This window comes from Pinus tabuliformis, chromosome 5_1 (assembly GCF_031772625.1).
Source record: "Pinus tabuliformis cultivar Carrire ecotype Pingquan chromosome 5_1, CPIR1, whole genome shotgun sequence".
In the NCBI taxonomy this organism is placed as follows: Eukaryota; Viridiplantae; Streptophyta; class Pinopsida; order Pinales; family Pinaceae; genus Pinus; species Pinus tabuliformis.
This window is the reverse complement of record NC_142305.1, coordinates 109723881-109744438: the sequence shown is the minus strand read 5'-3', so window position 1 is coordinate 109744438 and position 20558 is coordinate 109723881. Positions and strand designations below refer to the sequence as shown.

General features: G+C 39.8%; 1 protein-coding gene across 1 annotated transcript; it reads left to right on the top strand.

Annotated features, from left to right (window-relative positions):
* The first annotated feature begins 3441 nt into the window (after positions 1–3441).
* Positions 3442–4062, top strand: LOC149163662 (uncharacterized). The gene has a single exon (XM_089429226.1). The coding sequence runs from the start codon at positions 3442–3444 to the stop codon at positions 4060–4062; it is 621 nt and encodes a 206-aa protein (XP_089285352.1).
* The last annotated feature ends 16496 nt before the right edge of the window (positions 4063–20558 follow it).

Below are 20558 nucleotides of genomic sequence, written 5' to 3'. Positions count from 1 at the left end.
AGGTGGCTGGAACCACACCTCAAGTATCTAAAGGTTTCGAGAGGTGCTACAAAAATGGGTGTTCGGATAGGAGTTTCTACACGCTTTTTCACCAGGATTTTAGTGATGTTGTCTATTTCTAGAGTTGGACTCTCAATTTTCCATCTATATTCCAGATTTGAGGTATAAGGGTGTTTATGTAAAATCTACTTGTACTTCTTCTCTTTTCATGCCACTTAATAAATGAAGGCCTCCCCATTGTTGAGTCGGACTCGGAGACATAGTCCAAATTGGATGAACTCTGTAATGAAATCTTTGTGTCTTGATCTCATGCATGATTATGTCTTTACTCTTAGTTTATAAGCTTATGTTTCATGGCTTTTAATAAGCTCAGTTACATGTAATTTTGATGCATCTATAAGAAAAAAATCATGGATCAAGTGGTATTAGAGAAGGTCTTATTTGATTCGAGTTGCATGAGTATGTTAACCATAAACAATCTTCAAAGGATGTGCGCTATGAAAGGAGACATGGAAAATGTTTAAACGCGTGGGGAAGAGAAGCGGTCTTTTTCTAATAGGAAATTGTGTGCGTGAATGATTGAATGTGCAGCCATGGAGGATGATAAATAAATGCACGAATCCTTCCTTAGGATGTCTGGAATGGTGGACATCATATATGGCACGTATGAGAAAATAATAGAGGAAGAGAAAGGAAGATCCGAAAGCAATGCTTCTCCCACATCTTCTTATGCTTATGCATCTTATTCACCACCTTCCTCGTCTTCTCATCCCTCGAATGAGGAGATTAACCAGAGGCTTCAAGAAGAGAATGTTGAATTAAAGAGGCTACTACAGGAAGAGAAAGAGGAGAAATAGAGGTTGCTACACCAGCTGCAAGCTAAGGATGAGGCTTTGGAAAAGTTGCAACGTAACTCCCATGAGGTAAAGAGAAATTCTTCGACTCCGTGTATTTTTCCTAATAATGATTTCGCTGCGTTTGAAGAACATACCACAGGTATCGGCTCCAAACTGTTAAAGAGAATGGGGTATGAGGGGAAAGGCCTTGGCATTAATGGCCAGGGCATCATAAACCCCATAAAAGTAGTGGAATTACCTTGATATACATGACTTGGTTATGTCAGGAAGGAGATTGGGGAATGTGCTAAAATAGCTAGCAAACCATCAACGACAGATGATGAGAAGCTCTCACCAATTCTTTCCAAATGGACCATGGAGGTAAAAGATGTTGATTTACCTTTAGTTTCATCTTCACATAATATAATTTCTGTTGGAAATGTGGAGATACCCATTACAGGGAAAAGCATGAGACTCCTTACCAAGATGAGGTACAAAGGAGAAGGACTTGGTGTTAATGGTCAAGGCATAACTCAGCTATTGGAGGTTGAGAAAAAACATCGATTTTCATGTTTGGGGTACACTGAAGGATAGTGCTCAAAGGTGTCAAAAGCTTCCATGACATTGTTGAACCTGTCGAGGAAAGAGGATGATGGGAATACATCACCATCAACCTATGGTAGTATGCATTGCAGAAAAAGAGCTAAGGCAAGCTCTCATTCCCATGATCGTACTAGAGACCAACATGAAAGGTATAACAAGTATCAATATTCAAATGTTCAATTTGATTACAACCATATTGTTAATAATGAATGAAAATCAAACACAATAGTTATCAGCAAGTAAAGAGAATCCACATCGATTCAGTGGGGGCGTTGTGACCTAGCTCTGCGCTCTGCATTCTAGGGTTTGCACATTTGCAGCGACGGCAGGATGTGCAAATCTGCAAAATACCTGCAACTTCTGACAGATTCAGGCTCCTTCAGTCACAGGATAGAGGGTACACGACCTCATGGAGCCCCCACGGGGGGAGGGCGATGAACCTCCCCCACAAAACGACAATGAGCAATCTCTGAATAAGGAAGAAAATGGAACTGAAAACCAGATCAAGAATAATAAAGATCTGAAACATCAACAGACAAAACAAGATGAAAAGCCACCAGAGGTACGCTCTGCTACATGCAAACCAGTTGCCGCCGTACGCCCAAGGGTAGAACTACCAGGCCATCGAATCGATGCGAAGATACAGTACATGAAAGATCATGCTTTAATAGGGAAATTCATCAGTCTGTGGCCAACTGAAAAATCATTAAGGGGCTGGATAAATGCGAAATGGCACCCAAAGGGACATATAACCCTGCAGTTAGGACCGAAAGGGTTCTTCACTGCTATCTTCAACTGTTTGGAGGACAGAAACAGGGTCTTGGATGGCGGGCCTTACTTCTTCAATGCAGCCGGTCTGTTTCTCAGAGGATGGGTGGAACGCTTCAACCCGGACAAGGAGGACCTCAGCTGGGCTCCAGTGTGGATCTGCTTATACTCACTGCCGATGGAATATTGGGAGGAATACTCCCTACAGGTGATTGGAAACACTCTGGGCGAGTTTGTGAAGGTTGCAGAGGAAACAAAAAAAGTAGATACACTTCTTTTACCCGTATTTGTGTCTATATGAATCTCAATCAGGCTCTCCCAGATGCGGTAAGCATATCTCACTATGACATTGAATGGGTTCAGACGATTGACTATGAACATGTGCCTTTTAGATGTCAAAGATGTCATGCCCTGGGGCATTTATTCAGAGACTGTCCATTAACACAAAACCCTCTCCTGCCTTTGATCTGAAAGCTTCTGAAGCAGGTGGCTTTATTAAAGTCACAAATCGCCGGAAATCCCACAAGAAACAAGCTTCAAAGCCCAAAGTAGCACAAACTAGCCCTCCTAGGCCCTCAACAAGCAACAGTTTTGGTGTTTTAGCTAACCAGCTGGATTTGCAAATGAACTCTCCCACTCCACTAGAGCCAGAGTCAATGAACGACGACCACTCAAAGATGGGAAATCCCACAATGCCACATGCAGAAACTCAAGGTAAGGAAGCCTCTACCTCAGACAAGCAAAAAGAAATATTATGGAACACTCAAGTCATGCAGCTGGAGATACCACAGTCAAATGTCAGTCTAGAAGAGGACCCGATGGAAGAATCAAATTACCCTCAGTTCATGGAGGAATAAATAGAAGCAATAGACATTGGGGATCTGGACCTTCTAGGTCTAGAAAAATCTTGTACAACAAAAAACTTTAACAACATTCTAGCAGGACAACTTAAGAACTTGGAAGAAGTATTATCTCGGGTGCAGAGGAAAAAACATTTAGGTATACAGACTGGAGGCCCATGGGATGGTAGATTCATAGCCAAAGATATCAAAAAGCGGGGAAGGAAAACTGATCTATAGAGAACAATCAAAGTAGGACAAATTCTAGTGGATTCCGGCAGGTATTCCAAGTTAACCAAGTACTACCGCTCTGAAAACACTCCTTCCCAATGAAGTTAATATCTTGGAATATTAGAGGGCTTAATGGCCCAAGGAAGACCTGAATTCTTAAAAACATGATAAAGCAAGAAAACCCTCAAGTCTTGTTCTTGCAAGAGACCAAATGCAATTCTAATGCACTAGATAGATTAGCTGCTAAAATATGGCCTGGGAGTCATAACATAGCAGTGGATGCGGATGGCGCCTCAGGAGGCCTAGCAATTATCTGGGATTCGAGAGCTATCAAGCTCAACAATTTCCATGCACACAGGAATTTCCTTCAAGCAATTTTTCACATCATAGGCACAAATCTACACGGGCTCTTAACTAATGTATATTTTCCACAGGAGACCTCTCGTAAAGCAGGTATCCTAAAATCAATCTCTGAACTTAACCATAACAGATTGCACCCTCTATGGATCGCAGGAGGAGACTTCAACATGATTACAAGACTGGAAGAAAAGAGAGGAGGCAGATGCAGAGGTTCTCAGGAAGGGTCACTCCTAAAGGACTTCATTCAGAATAACTGGCTCATCGACCTCCCTTTCAACAATGGAGTATTTACCTGGAACAATAGAAGAGCAGGGAACCAGCAGATAGCTTCTCGGTTGGATAGGTTTTTACTCTCAGACAATTCCATTCATCTCGGTGGTGATTTTGCAGCTTCTATACTGCCCTTCTCGGGCTTTGATCACTAGCCCATTTCCCTCCAATGGGCTCGTCCGAGAAACAAGCTCCGTAGGCCCTTTCGATTTGAGGCCTTTTGGTTGGCCCATCCGGAATTCCATAAATTAATCAGTACAGAATGGAACAACTTCTATCCTCCTCCAGGCTAAAAAATGTTCCAATTCCAACAAAAGCTCAAGCACCTAAAAGGCAAGATCAAGCATTGGAATCACACATCATTCAGAAACATCTTCCAGGGTAAAGCAACCCTCGAGCTAGAAATGAGGCAGCTACAACAAAAGATTATTATTAATGGCCGATTAAAGGACATGGTAGAACAGGAAAAAAGCCTTGAAGTGCAACTAGTAGAAAATGAAAAGCAGGAAGAGACACTGTGGCGGCAAAAATCAAGGGTCAGGTGGCTCAAAGATGGAGAGAAAAACACTAAATTCTTTCATAGCACTACAATCCAGCGCAAGATGCACAATAATATAACTGATATTCAAAACGAGCAGGGAATAAAAGTGGAAAAGCATGAAGAAATTGAAACCGAACTATTAAATTATTTCAAGCAGGTGCACCGAGAGCCAAACAGTGATAGATCTCAGGCCATAGAGAAAATAACTCAAAATATTCCCAAACTTATCTCAGAAGAGCATAACCAAATGCTTCTCAAGCCTTTTGATCTCCGAGAGGTGGAACTTGCAGTACGACAACTGAAAGTAGGCAAAGCCCCAAGCCCGGATGGATTCACCTCTAATTTTTTCCATAACTTCCGGGATCTGATCAAGATGGAAGTTTGGTAGGTGGTTGAGGAGTCTCGCTATCTGAGATGGATGTTTCCAGGAGTAAATGCTACTTTCATAGCCCTGGTTCCCAAGGTGGATCAGCCAAGCACACCTGATAAGTATAGACCGATAGCACTATGCAACATAATCTATAAGGTCGTGTCTAAAATCATAGCCTCCAGGTTCAAACTCCTGCTTCCTCTCATCATCTCGCTCGAGCAATCCAATTATGTTGAGGGGAGGCAGATCACGGATGGGATCATCCTAACTCATGAAATAATTCACTCTCTGAAGATCTCCAAGAAGCCAGGTCTACTACTCAAACTAGATCTTTCAAAGGCTTTTGATAGCCTTAGTTGGAAATATATTGAAAAGGTTCTAATGGCTTTTGGATTTGATGCTTCCTGGGTTCGATGGATTATGAGCCTCATCTCGTCCTCTTTTTTCTCTGCCTTAATCAATGGCATACCCTCTGCTACCTTTCATCCTTCTCGTGGCATCAGGCAGGGAGACCCCCTCTCCCCTTTTCTGTTGGTTATCATGGCTGAGGGTTTAGGTCGCAGTATTAGGTCAGCTCAGAAATCTCTCCGTCTCAAAGGCCTCTCCCTTCACAACTCCCCTGCTTTCACTCATCAGTAATTTGTAGATGATAGTATGCTTTTGGGCATCCTTCGGTCCAGGAAGCTCGTCAGCTCAAAACCATTTTGACAGACTTCTCGGAAGCCTCTGGAGCCTCTATCAATAACTCCAAATCTCAAATCTTCTTCTTTCATACCCCCTCAGTTACTCAGGCAACCATCATCTGCATCCTGGGCTTCTCCTCTGCCAAACTTCCCTCCTCTTATTTAGGTGCTCCGCTCATCACCTCAGCCCTAAAGCACTCTTCCTGGAGAATCCTTTTAGAAAATCTGGAAGCGAGGCTCTCCTCTTGGACTCACAGATCTCTTAATATGGCAAGCCGTCTTGTCCTCATTAAAGTTGTTCTTCAAGCCATGCCTCTATACCTCTTCTCCATCCTTGCTGCGCCTAAATGGGTTCTTAAAGAAATAAAAAATCTCCAAATATCGTTTCTTTGGGGCAGCAGTGGCCTCAAGCGCAAGTGGGCTCTAGTTAAATGGGAAACAACATGTCTTCCAAAGAAAGGAGGCGGTATTGGATTGAGGGACCCCTCTCACAGCAATACAGTCATGGGGGCTAGAATCTGGTGGAAATGGATAACTGAACCTCTCACCCCTTGGGCCTCGCTATGGACTGCTAAATATGCAGGAAATTGTCCAATGGAGGAACTAATTAGAATATCAGAGACCAGCACAGGCTCAATCATGTGGAACTCAGCCAAACAGCACAAGAATCTCATTCAGCAGCATAGCTTTTGGGAAGTGAAGAATGGTAGTAATGCAAGGTTTTGGGAAGACTCTTGGCAGCAGATGCCCAAACTCAGGGACCTTCTCCCTCCAAATCCTCTTTTGGAACAGGATATGCAACCTCATGACACGGTGAGAAATTTATGGCGCAATTCATCACACCAAGATTACAGAGAATGGCTCAAAGCGACTCAAATCTTAAGAAAGGGGCCGATGCAAGTCCAACAAATTCTGGATACAGAATTAATGAAAAGGAAAATTCAATATTCTAAGGAAAAGGACATTCTCAGATGGGGATATGAAGAAAAGGGAACCTATTCTACGAGAGAGGCCTACAACATCCTTATCAAGGAACACATGGTGTTGGACTCGCTCTGGAGCAAAATATGGGACCCCTCCATTTGGCCAAAAGTGTCCACCTTTCTTTGGCTCCATTGTCACAACAAGATTCTCACATGGGACAATCTGAGAAAAAGAAACTTCTATGGACCCTCCATCTGTCCCAACTATAAAAAGGATGAGGAAACCATTGAGCATCTCATGCATTACTATCCGTTGGCACATAAGCTCTAGCAAAAGATCAGTTTCCACTGCCAAAAAGAAGGAGGATCTAATGGAGATATCACTGCTACTGTGCGCAACTGGGACCACCACCCCTATCAAAGTAATATCTTTAATTTTCTCTGGAATCTCATTCCAGTATTTGTTATGTGGGCCATATGGAAGGAGAGAAATGGTAGAATATTCAAGAATCACACCAAATCGCTGGATGACATCTGGAAAATAATCAACCAAAATATTGAAGAAACCATATCTCTCAAGACCTGGTACCAAGAGGATCTCCCAACTATCCCCCATGAACAATCAATATGGAATAATTGGAATTTCCAAAGGAAGCAAGAACATCTAATCAAAGGAACAAAGCCTCCAAGAGGCCACTCACCTGAGAAATGGCTTCCCCGCCCCATGAACATGTATCAGCTAAATTTTGATGGTGCCTCAAAGGGTAACCCAAGGAATTCTGGCTTTGGAGGGATCTTCAGAGATCACAAGGGAGCTCCTATCTTAACCTTCTTAGGCTCAAGAGGGTTGGATACCAATAACTTAGCGGAGTTAGAAGGTCTATGGCAAGGGCTACTTCTGGCGCAAGGTAAGGACCTTTTTCCTCTTATAATAGAGGGAGACTCCCAAATCATCATCAAAATCGTCTCAAGAATTCTACAGGGCTCCCCCTCTTGCAAGGTTAGTAACAGCTGGAGAATGGAAAAAAGGCTACAACATATTGAATGCTAGTTTTCCTCCCACAGAACGGTCTCATTGAAACACATTCGCAGAGAAGGGAACAAAGTTGCGGAACTATTAGCTAATATGGGAGTTGACTGTGGGATGCATCTACATGTTGGATCAATCACTAACTTAGCTTCTTAATCTCAACTCCTGGATTTCAACAATCTAGTGTAGAAGGAAATGCCTCAGATAGAAGAAATACCCCCGGATGCGGGTGGCACTATGGCTTTAAATGTTCATCATGCAGAATAATAAATCCTGGTACTGCCAGCTGCAGAGTAGCGTGGCTTCCTAAGACTTCACCTCGCGCAAGCAGGATGGAGTTATTAAGGCTGGATTTGGCAGGATATTTTCATTTATGGATTGTGTTTTTCAACGCAACACTATCTCTGTTATAATCATGTCGACCCTGTATGTTTTCCTCACACCTTGCGCTCAGTCTTACGGCGACGGGACTTGGTTAGCTGTGGTTTATGGTGACGGGCTGATTCTTGCACACAGAGCAAGCTCTAGGCTGACTCTCTGTCTCTCCGGAAGAGGTTCAGCACGACTTTTAGGGGTAAGCTCTCCTCATTTCTTGACTTCAGCATTGGAAGTATTGTGCCTCCGTCTTGGGCTTTCTCTGTGCATTCAATTCTGTATCTATGTCATTTCTACCATCCCTGTATTGTTGTCTCTGGTCTCTCTAGTCTCTCTGCGCCCTACCCTTTGTCATTCATAATGGTTTGATAGGGTAAAAGACGTCGCTCCGGGGGGCATCATGATAGTGGCTTACACTCAACTGCTAGTCACTCTGTGGAACCTGAGCAGTCGCCCATCAATCTTCCCCCCTCTCATGAGGCTGTGCCACCTTTGAGCTCTGGGCGCAAGCCAATTCCTAACAGTGCTTTCCAAACCATGCATTTTAAATTTCAAAGCAATTTGAACAGGCCTCTGATTACTGCTCACATTACTATAATCCTTTTGGAAGAAGAAAATCAAGTCTCCCCTCTGGCATGCATCGCTCCTGATCCTTCCCAAAGTAGTGAGCATTCCATGGATAAAGATAGCCCGGAGAATTGGAAAAGTGATAAGTCTGGTCAGGAGGAAATTCCTAAAAGTATTCCACCCCTTGAAGACATAAGCCCAGTTGTTGAGGAAGGGACTCTTGGCGCCACAAGTCACTCCATGGCGATCCCTGTCAGCGAGACGGATGGCAATGAGAGTCTGAGGACCGGCAGTGCGTGTCTGGTTGAGGAGAAGACTCCTGGTAAGGTTAAGGAAGTTTAGCGCCACCTGGGACCGCTTTTTTCCTTTTTGTTTTTTGCTACTGCTCAGATGACCACCTACAGGCATCTTCGCTCACAGTCAAGGTTCAACATTTATGGCCTGTTGTTTTGGCATCCCGTTGGGGAAATGGTGATTCACTTACTGGCTGGTTTGCAATGATTTTAAGCTTCTGTTGCCAATGTCTCTATCTCTGCTATACACATCATCCTCTGGGTTTTATATCTGGTTTCTAGCTATATGTAACTGGTCTCCCCAGCTTCTTTTTGTAAGGGGGCAGTTCTGCTATGTTGAGTGCCCTCGAGCTCTGATCTCTGAGGCCTCAACTCTATGTAAAAATATTCTTCTTTTCAGTTAATAGAATTTAGTATTTGCAGAGAAAAAATAATAATGAACGAAAATCATGGCATAGAAGAACTTGCAGTTTTGGTGGATTTCATAACCATGTGTTTGTTGGGTGTTGGAGGAGAATAGCAGCAAGAAAGAGGGTGAGGCATGAAAGACCCTCTCCAAGGCAGGCAAAGAAGAAGAAGGTAAATCATATCTAGAGGAAGATAACTTATTGTAGTCATTGCAACAGAGGTGGTCATGAAAGAGCCATGTGTTGGAGGCTGCATCCAAAGCAGCGTCAAAAGGACAAAGCATCCATGCACAAACCAGGTGAAACAATTTTTCAACCAACAAATGAACCATAAGGAGATGACCCATTCACTTTGAAGGTGAAATATGGTTTTTATAGGTGTGGTAGAATGTCATGGCCTTGTTTTTAAATCATGTGTTGCATGTTTAAACTATAAAAGCGATGATTTGTTTTCCATCACTTGTTGTAGAAGCAATGATGTTTGGCCTTATTTTTGTAAATCATATGTTGTAGTGATGATGTGTTTTCCATCACTTGTTTAAGTAGAAATGGTGTTTGGCCTTATTTTGTAAATCATGTGTTGGAGTGATGATTTGTTTTCCATCACTTGTTGAAGCTACCATGATGTTTGGCCTTGTATTGATAGCTGGGGTATTGTTTCCATTTTATGTAAACTTAACCATAGAGTATGTGTTATATACTCATGGAAAGTATGGGATACTTCGCTCGTTATTGGTCATAGAGTTAAGCATGTAATTTGAAAGAGTATTGTACTACAGGTTTGTAGAGGATGCAGGTGTCGGCTCATCGCTTATGGCTCTGAAGGACAAAGGTGAAGGAGAAGGAAGGATGGACCTGTTAGGACACTTGTGGTGCAAACAATGTACACAATAGCTGCATATTATTTTAATGCTTTTGGAGGACCAAAATCTTCTCAATGGGGAGGTTTGATCTAGGAGGATCTTCAAAAGTACTAGTGGCATGGTACAAAGGCTAAAAAATTTAAAGTGGCAGAATCTCTACAAACTTAGCGTCAAATCGAAGTGCTCATCACCCTGATTCCAACGATGTGAACGACACTCGAATCTGAGCTTGTATGCAGAAGTTAGAGCAAGTCAAAGTTCAAGTTTGACTTGGACAGGTGGCAGGAGAAATGACGTGGTAGAACTTTTCAGTGAATGGGGAAGTGCCAAGTGGAAGGCTACCATTGGTACCGCATTTCACTGATCGAAAAAGGCAGAGGTATGTGGGTTAAGGAATTGGCCCCCAGCACTATCGAGTTGAGATTACAATCGCAAATCGGAGGCAAATCAACGGTTTCAAATTGGCCCTAGGCAAGAAAATTTGTGATGCAATAAACGCATATCACAATCTCAAAAGGGGAAGTGCTTAAAGAATCAACCCCGGGAGCAAGCCAGTTTGTGATATATATCACAATCGCAGAATCAAGTTGTGATTTTTGATATCTAATAGCAGTTCGCAAAGGGAAGCAATCGCATAGAGTACCAACCTTCGATTCCCGTTGATTGCAAATTGTGATGAGGCTTTCGGACCCTATATATTATGTATTGTGTTCAATAGCTAGTCAAGTCCATTGTTATCACAGGGCGCTTGTTGTAAAGGCTTGGGCCTATCCACTAGTTTAAATATGTTAATACACCGTTTTCCGTGTTAAAGCCATCGTTTGAAGTGTTAAATGCACATTTAAGGAATCAAGCAGGAAATAGACTATGGGAACTGTTTTTCGGTGGTTTTTACTATGTTTAAACATGTTGTTACCTATGCACTATTCAGGGACTAAGGTTCTCAGTTGTTGAAACCAACAGCCTAAATTTATCATTTCAGCTAAACTTGTTATTCTGTAAAACTGCCCAAATAAGTTATATATTGGGCATCCACACAGCAAGAAGGGGGAGAGAAGCTACGAGATTTCTCAGAATACCATTGCAGAGTAGAGGCACCTGCTCTTGGCAAGTGGCTGGAACCTTTCCTCAAGTATCTAAAGGTTTTGAGAGGTGCAAAAATCCCTTTTATCAGAATTGGGCATTCAGACAAGCGTTTCTGCATGATTTTTTGCCAAGATTTCAGTGATGTTATCTGTTTCTAGAGCTGGACTCTCCATTTGTCAGTTATCTTCTAGATTGGAGGTATAAGGGTGTTTATGTAAAATCTACTTGTACTTCTTCTCTTTTCATGCCACTTAATAAATGAAGGCCTCCCCATTGTTGAGTCGGGCCCAGACAGGTAGTCCAAATTGGACGAACTCTATAATCAAATCTTTGTGTCTTGATATCATGCATGATTATGTCTTTACTCTTCGTTTATAATCTTATGTTTCATGGTTTTTAATAAGCCGAGTTACATGTAATTTTGATGCATCTATAAGAAAAAAATCTTGGATCACTACTGCGGGAAATTGAAATAATAATCAACGTTATAATAGTTCAAAGTGTTAGCACTCAGATTTAACCCTGCTTGTGAAAGGGAAAAACTAAGGTGACCTCATGTTAGAAAATTATATATTACAAAGCAATGAAACACATAAAATATATTGCAGAAGTATAAACACAAAAAACCCATAAAACAAGAGAGACATAGATATACGTGGTTTAGCCAATTTGGGCTATGTCCACGGAGAAATAGCTAGTCCTTCCTTTTATATTATCCAGCAAAATGAAGAGATACAACCTACAATATATTCATTATAATTCCCTCTTCACTCTCACACAATCTCCTCTCTCTTTCTCGCTCAGAATAAATATATACATAGCCACAATACAATTCCATCATATATAGCGAGGGGTTTCCTTCTAGGGAAGAAAACCCTAAATTAAACATAACTTGTACTCCCATATTTCCACCTAATGAATGACCCAGATTGACTATGAAATTACAACGTTTTACAAGGCAATTTTACATCTATTTTACAAGGCTCCAAATAATCGTCGTCGCCCCACCTGGACCCCCCTGGCAGCGCACATAAACAGATGGTGTTGCTACCACATTATGAAATGGGGTCCAATGTGGCGATACCTCTGAATAAAGAAGATAATCAGGCTCCACACCCAACACCTAAAACCACTCTAGAGTCTAAAATCTAGACCTTCTAAAATCAGAGGGGGATCTCTCATTAACAACTCAATCAAAATAAAAGGTTGTATTCTTAGGCTCAATGGCTAGATCAAAAATAAGTATGGATCTCTTTATATAATGGAAGACTCAGGAATACCGTTGAGCACAGAGTTAAGTTGAAATTGTCAGCTAGGGTTTCATTTTTACTTTTTTCTTTCACACCTGAGGATTGACCCTGCTCTACAATCCTTTGTTTATTATTCTTTGAGGGGAAAGGATGTCTTATGTTTCTTATTGAACAATGCGGAGCTTGTGATTTTTTTTTTAGGGCATGCGAATATATATTTTTTATGAAACACTGATGGTAGATGCATATAAAATATATACATTTGGCCCTAACTCTTTTAACCATCTTAAGAATAATTTGATGAAAATAGAATAGTAGATTCATACGATTTGCTCCAATAATATGAATTAAAAACCACATGTGGTATAGGTAAAATTTGGAATACCAACCTTAGCAAGTGAAGAAGGCTCATACCACTCTAACTACATGGCTCCATTCATCCTTCAACACGTTCTTGTCCACACCTACACTACACACAAGCCCCTAGAAATCAGGTTTAAGAAATAAATTTAAATAACTTTTGACAACTTTATTCTTAAACCATTTTTCACCCGTGGTTGAACTTGAATGGCTTCTGAAAAACCTCCTTTGTAACAAGAAACCTAAGGCCTTTGATTTCTGCATATTCATCATTGAAGCTTTGAATGAACTGAAGAGTCTGTTCGATATTGTGTCCATCAAAAAGGTAAATTAACTACTCTCAACTAGCATCATGAAATCTCTATGACACAACAAGTTCAAATTGCATAATCTTTGGCCCCTATGTCTCTATCCTCTTTCCATGGCCACTCTTACCCATGTGGAGAGATATCAGGTACAACATTAAAACGTATCCCTCAAAACAATGGTTTTCGACTGCCAGCAAACTCAACAAACCTTTAGCATGCTACAAAATAGGAAAAACAAAATACATATCCTTGGAAGCAAGGGTTTCTCTACTAGCAAACTCAATGAACCATGAGTGCACTACGAAACAATAAAAACAAAATATGATAAGGCTTGAATTAAAATGATACCTCCTTGAGCTGTCATAACAGATTTTTATGAGAATAATAACTGTTGGAGAGGTGGTTGAACTCAACATTTTTAGGCATATTGTACTTTGAATGATTTTCGTAGTGCGTTGTACTTTAAATGGTTCTCATAGCACCAACAAAACATCTACTCAACTCACCTTATATTTAGCTTTAAGATATGACATGTGATCATCATGTTTTTCAAAATATGAAGTCACACTCATTTGCAAAGGGTAGGACATAACATAAGACTTAGGCATTAGGAATTAGGGTTTAGTATTTTGTAGCGCCCTAAATTAACCCTAAGAAGTATAATATCCCAACCATAATCAACTTTTAAACTAAATATTTGCAACTTTGACTCTAAATGCAGGCTATTTAGGACTCATGTAGGACTTTTCAAAGTAATGATCGTGTAGTTGGTAGCAATAACATCAAGGCTAAACAAATCAATCATTTTGACTAGAGTGATAACAAAAAGTATATCAATAAATCATCCAGCACATATCAAAGATTAGTAAGCAAGAGATACCTTAATATGAACCCTATAAACTTTTTATTAAGTGCAAAGAAATTTCAGTAGAGCCTTACTCTATACATCAAAATATTTTCAACCCTGTTGACGTTACAATGAGGAGCTCAAAGGCTTCCTTATATAGAAAAATGAGAGGGAATGGCCCTCCAAGTGGAAATAACAGCTAGTTGGGTTGATCCTCATCAAAATAATCTCATCCATTAACCTCCCTTTTGAAATAACTTGATCTCCTCCATTGATTTATTTTTATTCCTTTAATTTGAGAAAAAAATCGAATTTATCTTAAAACCCTTTTTCTCTTAGTCCAAAAAGTAATATTTTGGACTTTTATCCTCAAAAAATTCACTTTGACCTAACCACCAAGGTCCAAGGGGTCAATTTCTCTTAAAAAAAACATTTTTCCCTCGGTGGAGGACCCTTAAAATTTAATTCTTTTTGGACCCACGAATTTTTTATTATTTTTGGTGATTTTCCACTTGGAGGGTAATTAATTTTCCCTTCATTTTAATTTTTGGATAATTTATGAATTATATTATTTTTTTTGCCATAATTTAAAATTAAAAAGACTCGAGAGGGGATTAATTATTTTTCCACCCTATAAGTGTATCTAAAAAGTAATAATTTATTCATGGTGTCTAAATATGAGTAAACATGCATTAAATTATTCCTAGACACACTTTTACATCAAAATTTTACAATATCAACCCTTAAAAGGGGAAATACACATTTGACATATACCCTCAAGACTTTACCCAATTTTGCGATAAGACACATCGTCTAGTATGAAAAATGCATAGACTCTATAAACACTAGGACTTACCTAAGACCTCATCAACAAGTTTCACCCTAGCTTTCGGGTATATATGGAAGAAAAACTTGCCAATTATATTGGTTTAAAAACACAGATAATTTGGGGAGGTTAAAAAACTCCCTAGGATGAAACCCTTTGAGAAGAATCATAGGCTTACCTAGGTGTTGTTACATGGCTTAGTATTCATACTAGAGTCATTTACAATATAAAAGTAGAGATTGGGTTTTACAATGAGGATATAGGAAGGTGAATGATGACAATGATCTGAAAAATTTTGTTCCACTTCTTGGACTGTTGACACATGTGTGGTCAACATCTGGCTCTACTTGGGGACATGTTTCTTCATTCAATGAATGTGAGAATCTAGAATCTTTTATACAAGAAAAAAAAGAAACATCGGGTAGATATTCGCTCAAAATGAAAATCATCATGTACACACCATCAAATATAGATCATCTGCTGGAATAGAAACCCTATTCTAACAATGAAACATAAATATATAAAACATAAATGCATGAAATGAAAACTAACTAATGATATAAATAAAATCCTATCTAAGAAAGTATGGTTAGAGTTACATTACAAAGGATGCCCAATGGCATCATCCATCATCTTTGTAGTACAACTTGAGCATTTGTTTGTTTGCTGGTAGTTCCAAAGGTTCGCCTTGCAAAGTACTCATATGGAAAGAATTTTCTCCAACAACTCCTCTGATATTATAAAGGCCAAGCCACAACTGTCAAATTTTCCATGATTTCCAGGATTTTCATTTCTATGATCCCATAACAGTACCATATCTTCAACCTGTAAAGATCTCGTTGAAGATGATCTATCAAACTTATCCTTCAATTTATCCTAACTTTTACAAAGGTTATCAAAAGTGTTCTTGCGAGCCACGTCAAGTTCCATGATCTAATCAATTCTTTGTTGCACTGCATCTTTATTATTAGTAAAATTTTGAAGAAGATGATAAGTAGGAAGCTTTAGGTGAACAAGTAAAGTCATGTCTAGACCATAAAAAATCTCAAAAGGAATTTTTCCATTAGCCTTTTCTCCTTGTGATTCTTTCAGCCCATAATGTGTATTTGATCTTGATATTCCAAGACCACTTAATATCTCCTACAATATTATTGATAATGGTTTTCAGGTTCTTGTTTCTTAATTCAACAAGACCATTACCTTTGGGATAGTATTTTGAAGCATGAGATAAAATAATACCATACTTAAAGTGGAAGGATGATAACTCAGAAGCACTGAATGCTTTGGCATTATTTGTTGTAATTTTAACTGGGACACCAAACCGAGTAATGATATGATTTTTAATAAAATATATGATCATCCGGATTGGATCATTATATTTTTTGTCATCCATCTCAATGAATTTGGAGTGGAAAAACTGGAGGAATCAACTCACAAGACCGTTTTTACCAGCGGGACCCAGTTTGACAAACAGGACTGAAACCAACCTTCCGGGAGCGTTTTGAGGCATCGAAGGACGTTTTTTTGGGGTAAAAATTTGTCGCTTTGGTGCCGCATCTTTTCATGCTATTCTATAGATAGAAACATTTCCAAAAACACAAGAAGCACGTCAACCTGAGTCTGCATGCAAAATCTATGTCACTCAGAAGTTGACCTTCCTATTTTCACGCCTATAGTTCGAGAGGATTCTACATTAGCCCCCATTATTCATGGAAAAGGGGCTAGCTATGTGATTATGATGTAAAATACCCTAGAAGAGTGTATATTGTAACTCTAGTTAAGAGTTGATGTAGTCAAAATTAACCACTAGTAGGTTATCGGGTTGTGTTATAACTGGGCCACATGGAGGAAGAGGCGTTCCATTCTTTCGAGAGCATTTTGCTCCATAGCTGAGCAAAGATATCCAAAAGAGATTGGAGGTAGAGCACACAGAGAGGATACGTGCACTATAGCAGCCCACAGGCATTACTTCTTTGTACATGTAGCGATATTTCCAGAGAGAGAAAGAGAGCAAAGCGACCTCACCTTACAGTTGTGTGTTCTCCCGAAGGGGTTTCCCAGAGAGCATATCTTGTGTGTTATGTGTGTGTGTGATTATTTTTTCATTCTCTACTTTTTTGTATAATATACATTCACATGCATGCACTAATTACAGTCAAATCAACAGATCTTAAAGTTTAATAAACTGTAATAGTGTAGAATTTTCAGAGTTTTAATATAATATTATTAGATATGTTGTGGAAAACTATCGAGTGTAATATCCTTGGAAATTTATGGATCATATGAAAACCTTCTCAGTGGAATTCTTAGTTGGAATGGCCTCAACCCATTTTGTGAAGTACTCTATCGCAGTCAAAATCCATGAATAGCCATTACTATAATTCTGATTGAATTGACCAATGAAGTCCGATCCCCAATGTCGAAATGGGGCCTCAACTACAACCAGTTGCAGAGACAATGTAGCTACATTTTTCTTTCCAGTGAAAATTTAACACTCTTGGCACTTTCTGACATACTTGTGCACATTTGTAAAGATAGTAAGCCAATAATATCTAGCACGTAGGATCTTATGGGTAGTAGTTTTTGCTACAAAATGACCACCACAAAATCCAACATGGAACTCACTGACAAGTTTCTTAGCTTCAGTTTCATCCAAACATATGAGTATTATTCCATCCAAATTCCTCCATCAAAGGTCATCCTTTAAAATGAAATACTTTTATGCCTTCAACCTAAGGGATCTCCTTTCATGAGCCACCAAATGGTCAGGACACGTAAGATTTGTTAAATAATAAACAATGTCCTTATACCATTCGATCTCTCCCAACCTTTGAAGCTTCGGGGAAAACGAGGCTTCAACTACATCATTTTGGTAGACTAATTCCAACACTCTTTCATTATTATCGACACTTGATTTGTGGCTTAACACCCAATTGGCCCATGATCTCTATGTAAAGAGCATGGAGGGTCATTTGTAAGGTGACTGTTCATGGGAGAAGCTTATGTAATTTTTCTTTCTTTTACATTAATAAATTGTCTGAAGTGATTGTGTTGGCTTAGGCCATGGACTATTTCCCTCTTTGAGGGTTTTAACCATGTCAATAATATTGCTGTACTAATATGTGATCTATTTGTGAGCGGTGTCCTTTGGTGTTCTATCTAAGGAACTTACCCTGTAAATTCTTACATGGTATCATAGCTATTCGAGGGCCGCATCTGTTGGCGATACAAATCCGAATCCGATACAACTGCGTTCGACTGTTGTTTCCTAGCTCTATTGTTTTTGACCACTTTCAGGCCGAGAGAACTACTCCATTATGTTAGGAGCATCTGTTCCAGTGAGGAACCCCTTTCGTTTCACGTGAAAAGGTTTCTGATAGCCCTAGCTACGTCTTTTTTAATATTTGGAGACAAAAAAGGGGTTTTCCAAGTAAGCATGCACTCCAAAGCTTCAGGGAAAAAAAATAAACAAAACCCCCTCGTTCCTCTTTTCTAAAATTTACTAGCCTTTTAAACTAGCTCACTTGGTCCAACATTACTTTATGAGAATAGAGGTCTTGGGCTCAAGTCTTTCTTTTTGTTGAGTTACTTTTTCAAAAAGCACATGTAACTTATGTTTTAAAGTTACTTTATGTAAAAGTGTTCTCACCCATTATAAAAAGTGAGTCACTTATAATTCTAAAGTCACTTTATCTTTTAATTAAGTTACAATTTAGTGGATAGTTCATAAAGTACCATTGTGAAAATGACTTCACTTATTTATAAAAGTGGGTCACATAAAGTTTTTTTTTAAGTGAGATAATTAAATTAAGTTTGGAAAAAGGGGGGGATTTTATTTTTAAATATAACATCATCATTCACTTTCCAATATTCACATAGTTCGCTTCATCTTCAACAATTTTTCTTCAAAAAGCCATAACTTCTTCATCCGGAAGTCGTTTTCACAGCCATGTTTTTTTAATCAACCTAATTTTTCAAAATCTTTCCATTAGAACACTTAGTTTCAGCATATAAAGCTTCAATTTCTTTTAAAATGGAAATTTCATACCAATTTATTCTTGACAGCACCAACTATTTCCAATGGCTATCCTACATTGTGGATTTACTTAGAAGTAAAGTTCTTTATAGAATAGCCTCAGGCCAAGAGTCTAAACCTAAAGATGAAGATAAGCAATACAAATGGGAAAATAAGCAAGATTAGGCATGTGGGTTGATAGGGATGTATATTTCTCCAAACCTTAGATTCCATATCACAAAAATTAATACCCTTTATGAAGCAATGATGTTGGGTTGTGTTATATTCTTTCCATGACTAACCTATGTAGTTAAATGGGGGGTTAGAGGGGGGCGGTAGCCCCCCTTCGTTGTGCCGATTGCGCAGTGGGGGGGTCACAGGGGGGCGGCAGCCCCGTTTGAGGGGGGCGGGTAGCCCCCCTCTACGGGGTCTGGGGCAGCGCCCCGGGAAAATTTTTTTTGGACCCTATATTAGGTTGGGCGAACCTACCTATGGTTTTGTGCATGATTTTCACACATGGTATTGGATGCGATGGTTTTTCAGTCCATGGTATTGAATGCTTCGGCATGTATAAATATGTATTGTAACATTGAAAGGAACATAATGAAAAATCAAGCTGGTAGTCCCGGTTTTGGGATCCAGGGAAAAATCTCTGTGCATATGTGTTTTATGGGTTATGCTCTCGCATTGTTTATTTTCTTTGTTTAAGAATTCATATGCAGGTAGTTTCTGTACAGGGTTAAAACCTACATTTGGTATCAGAGTTGTTTTGGCTTCAAGGGGACGCCTTTGTTGCTGAGGGGTTTCGCTCGGGCCTGTGGTAGACCCTGTTCAGTGGGAGATCTGCGAGATCGATTCTGGTGGTGGAAGAAGATGGCGAGCAGTGGAAAGATCGAGATTAAGAAGTTCAATGGTCAGAATTTTGAGTTGTGGAAACTCAAGATGGAGGATCTGTTGGTGGATAAAGATCAGTGGATCGCGGTAGATCCAGGTACTAAACCATCGGGAGTGATCGATGAAGAATGGAAGAAGTTGGATCGGAAGGCAAAGAGCACAATATGATTGTGTGTCTCAGATTCAGTATTGTTGAATGTATCAGGGGAAGCTACGGCGAAGGCTTTGTGGGTCAAGTTAGGGACTTTGTACCAATCTAAGTCTCTGGTGAATAAATTGTTCCTGCGGAAAAAGCTGTATAACCTAAGGATGAAAGATGGAGACTCGGTGACAGAGCATCTGAATGCGTTTAATACTGTGGTAAGTCAGTTATTATCTGTTGATATTAAAATTTCAGATGAAGATAAGTGCATCAGTCTATTGTGTTCTCTACCAGATTCGTGGGATAGTCTGGTTATTGCAATAGGTAGCAATGCAACTGCTTTGCAGTTTGATGAAATAGTCTCAGCCTTGCTGACGGAGGAGATGAGACGGAAGAATATGGACAACCAAAATGGTGATGCCTTGTCTGTACAAGGACGGTCCCAGAACAGAAACAAAAATAAGTCATCGAGTGGGAGATCTAAATCTAGAGGGAGATCTAAATCTCCAGGAAAACCTACAAAGGTTGTGTGCTGGAAATGCAGAAAGGAAGTACACTTCAGAAGGGATTGCAAATCTAAAGCTCCTGATAAAGGAAAGGGATCTGATGATGCTCCTTATGCAGAGGCGAAAACCACCTCAAATGAAGGTGGGGATGTGTACTTGGCTTCTTCAAGTACACATGTAGATCATGAGGCATGGTTGATTGACTCAGGTGCATCCTTTCACTTCACTCCCCATAGAGAGTGGTTCTGCGAGTATGAGAAATACGATGGTGGTGATGTCTTCTTAGGAGATGATAGGAAGGCTAGAATCATTGGTCGGGGAAAAGTAAAGTTGAAGTTGCAAGGTGGAAGGGTTAAAACACTTCC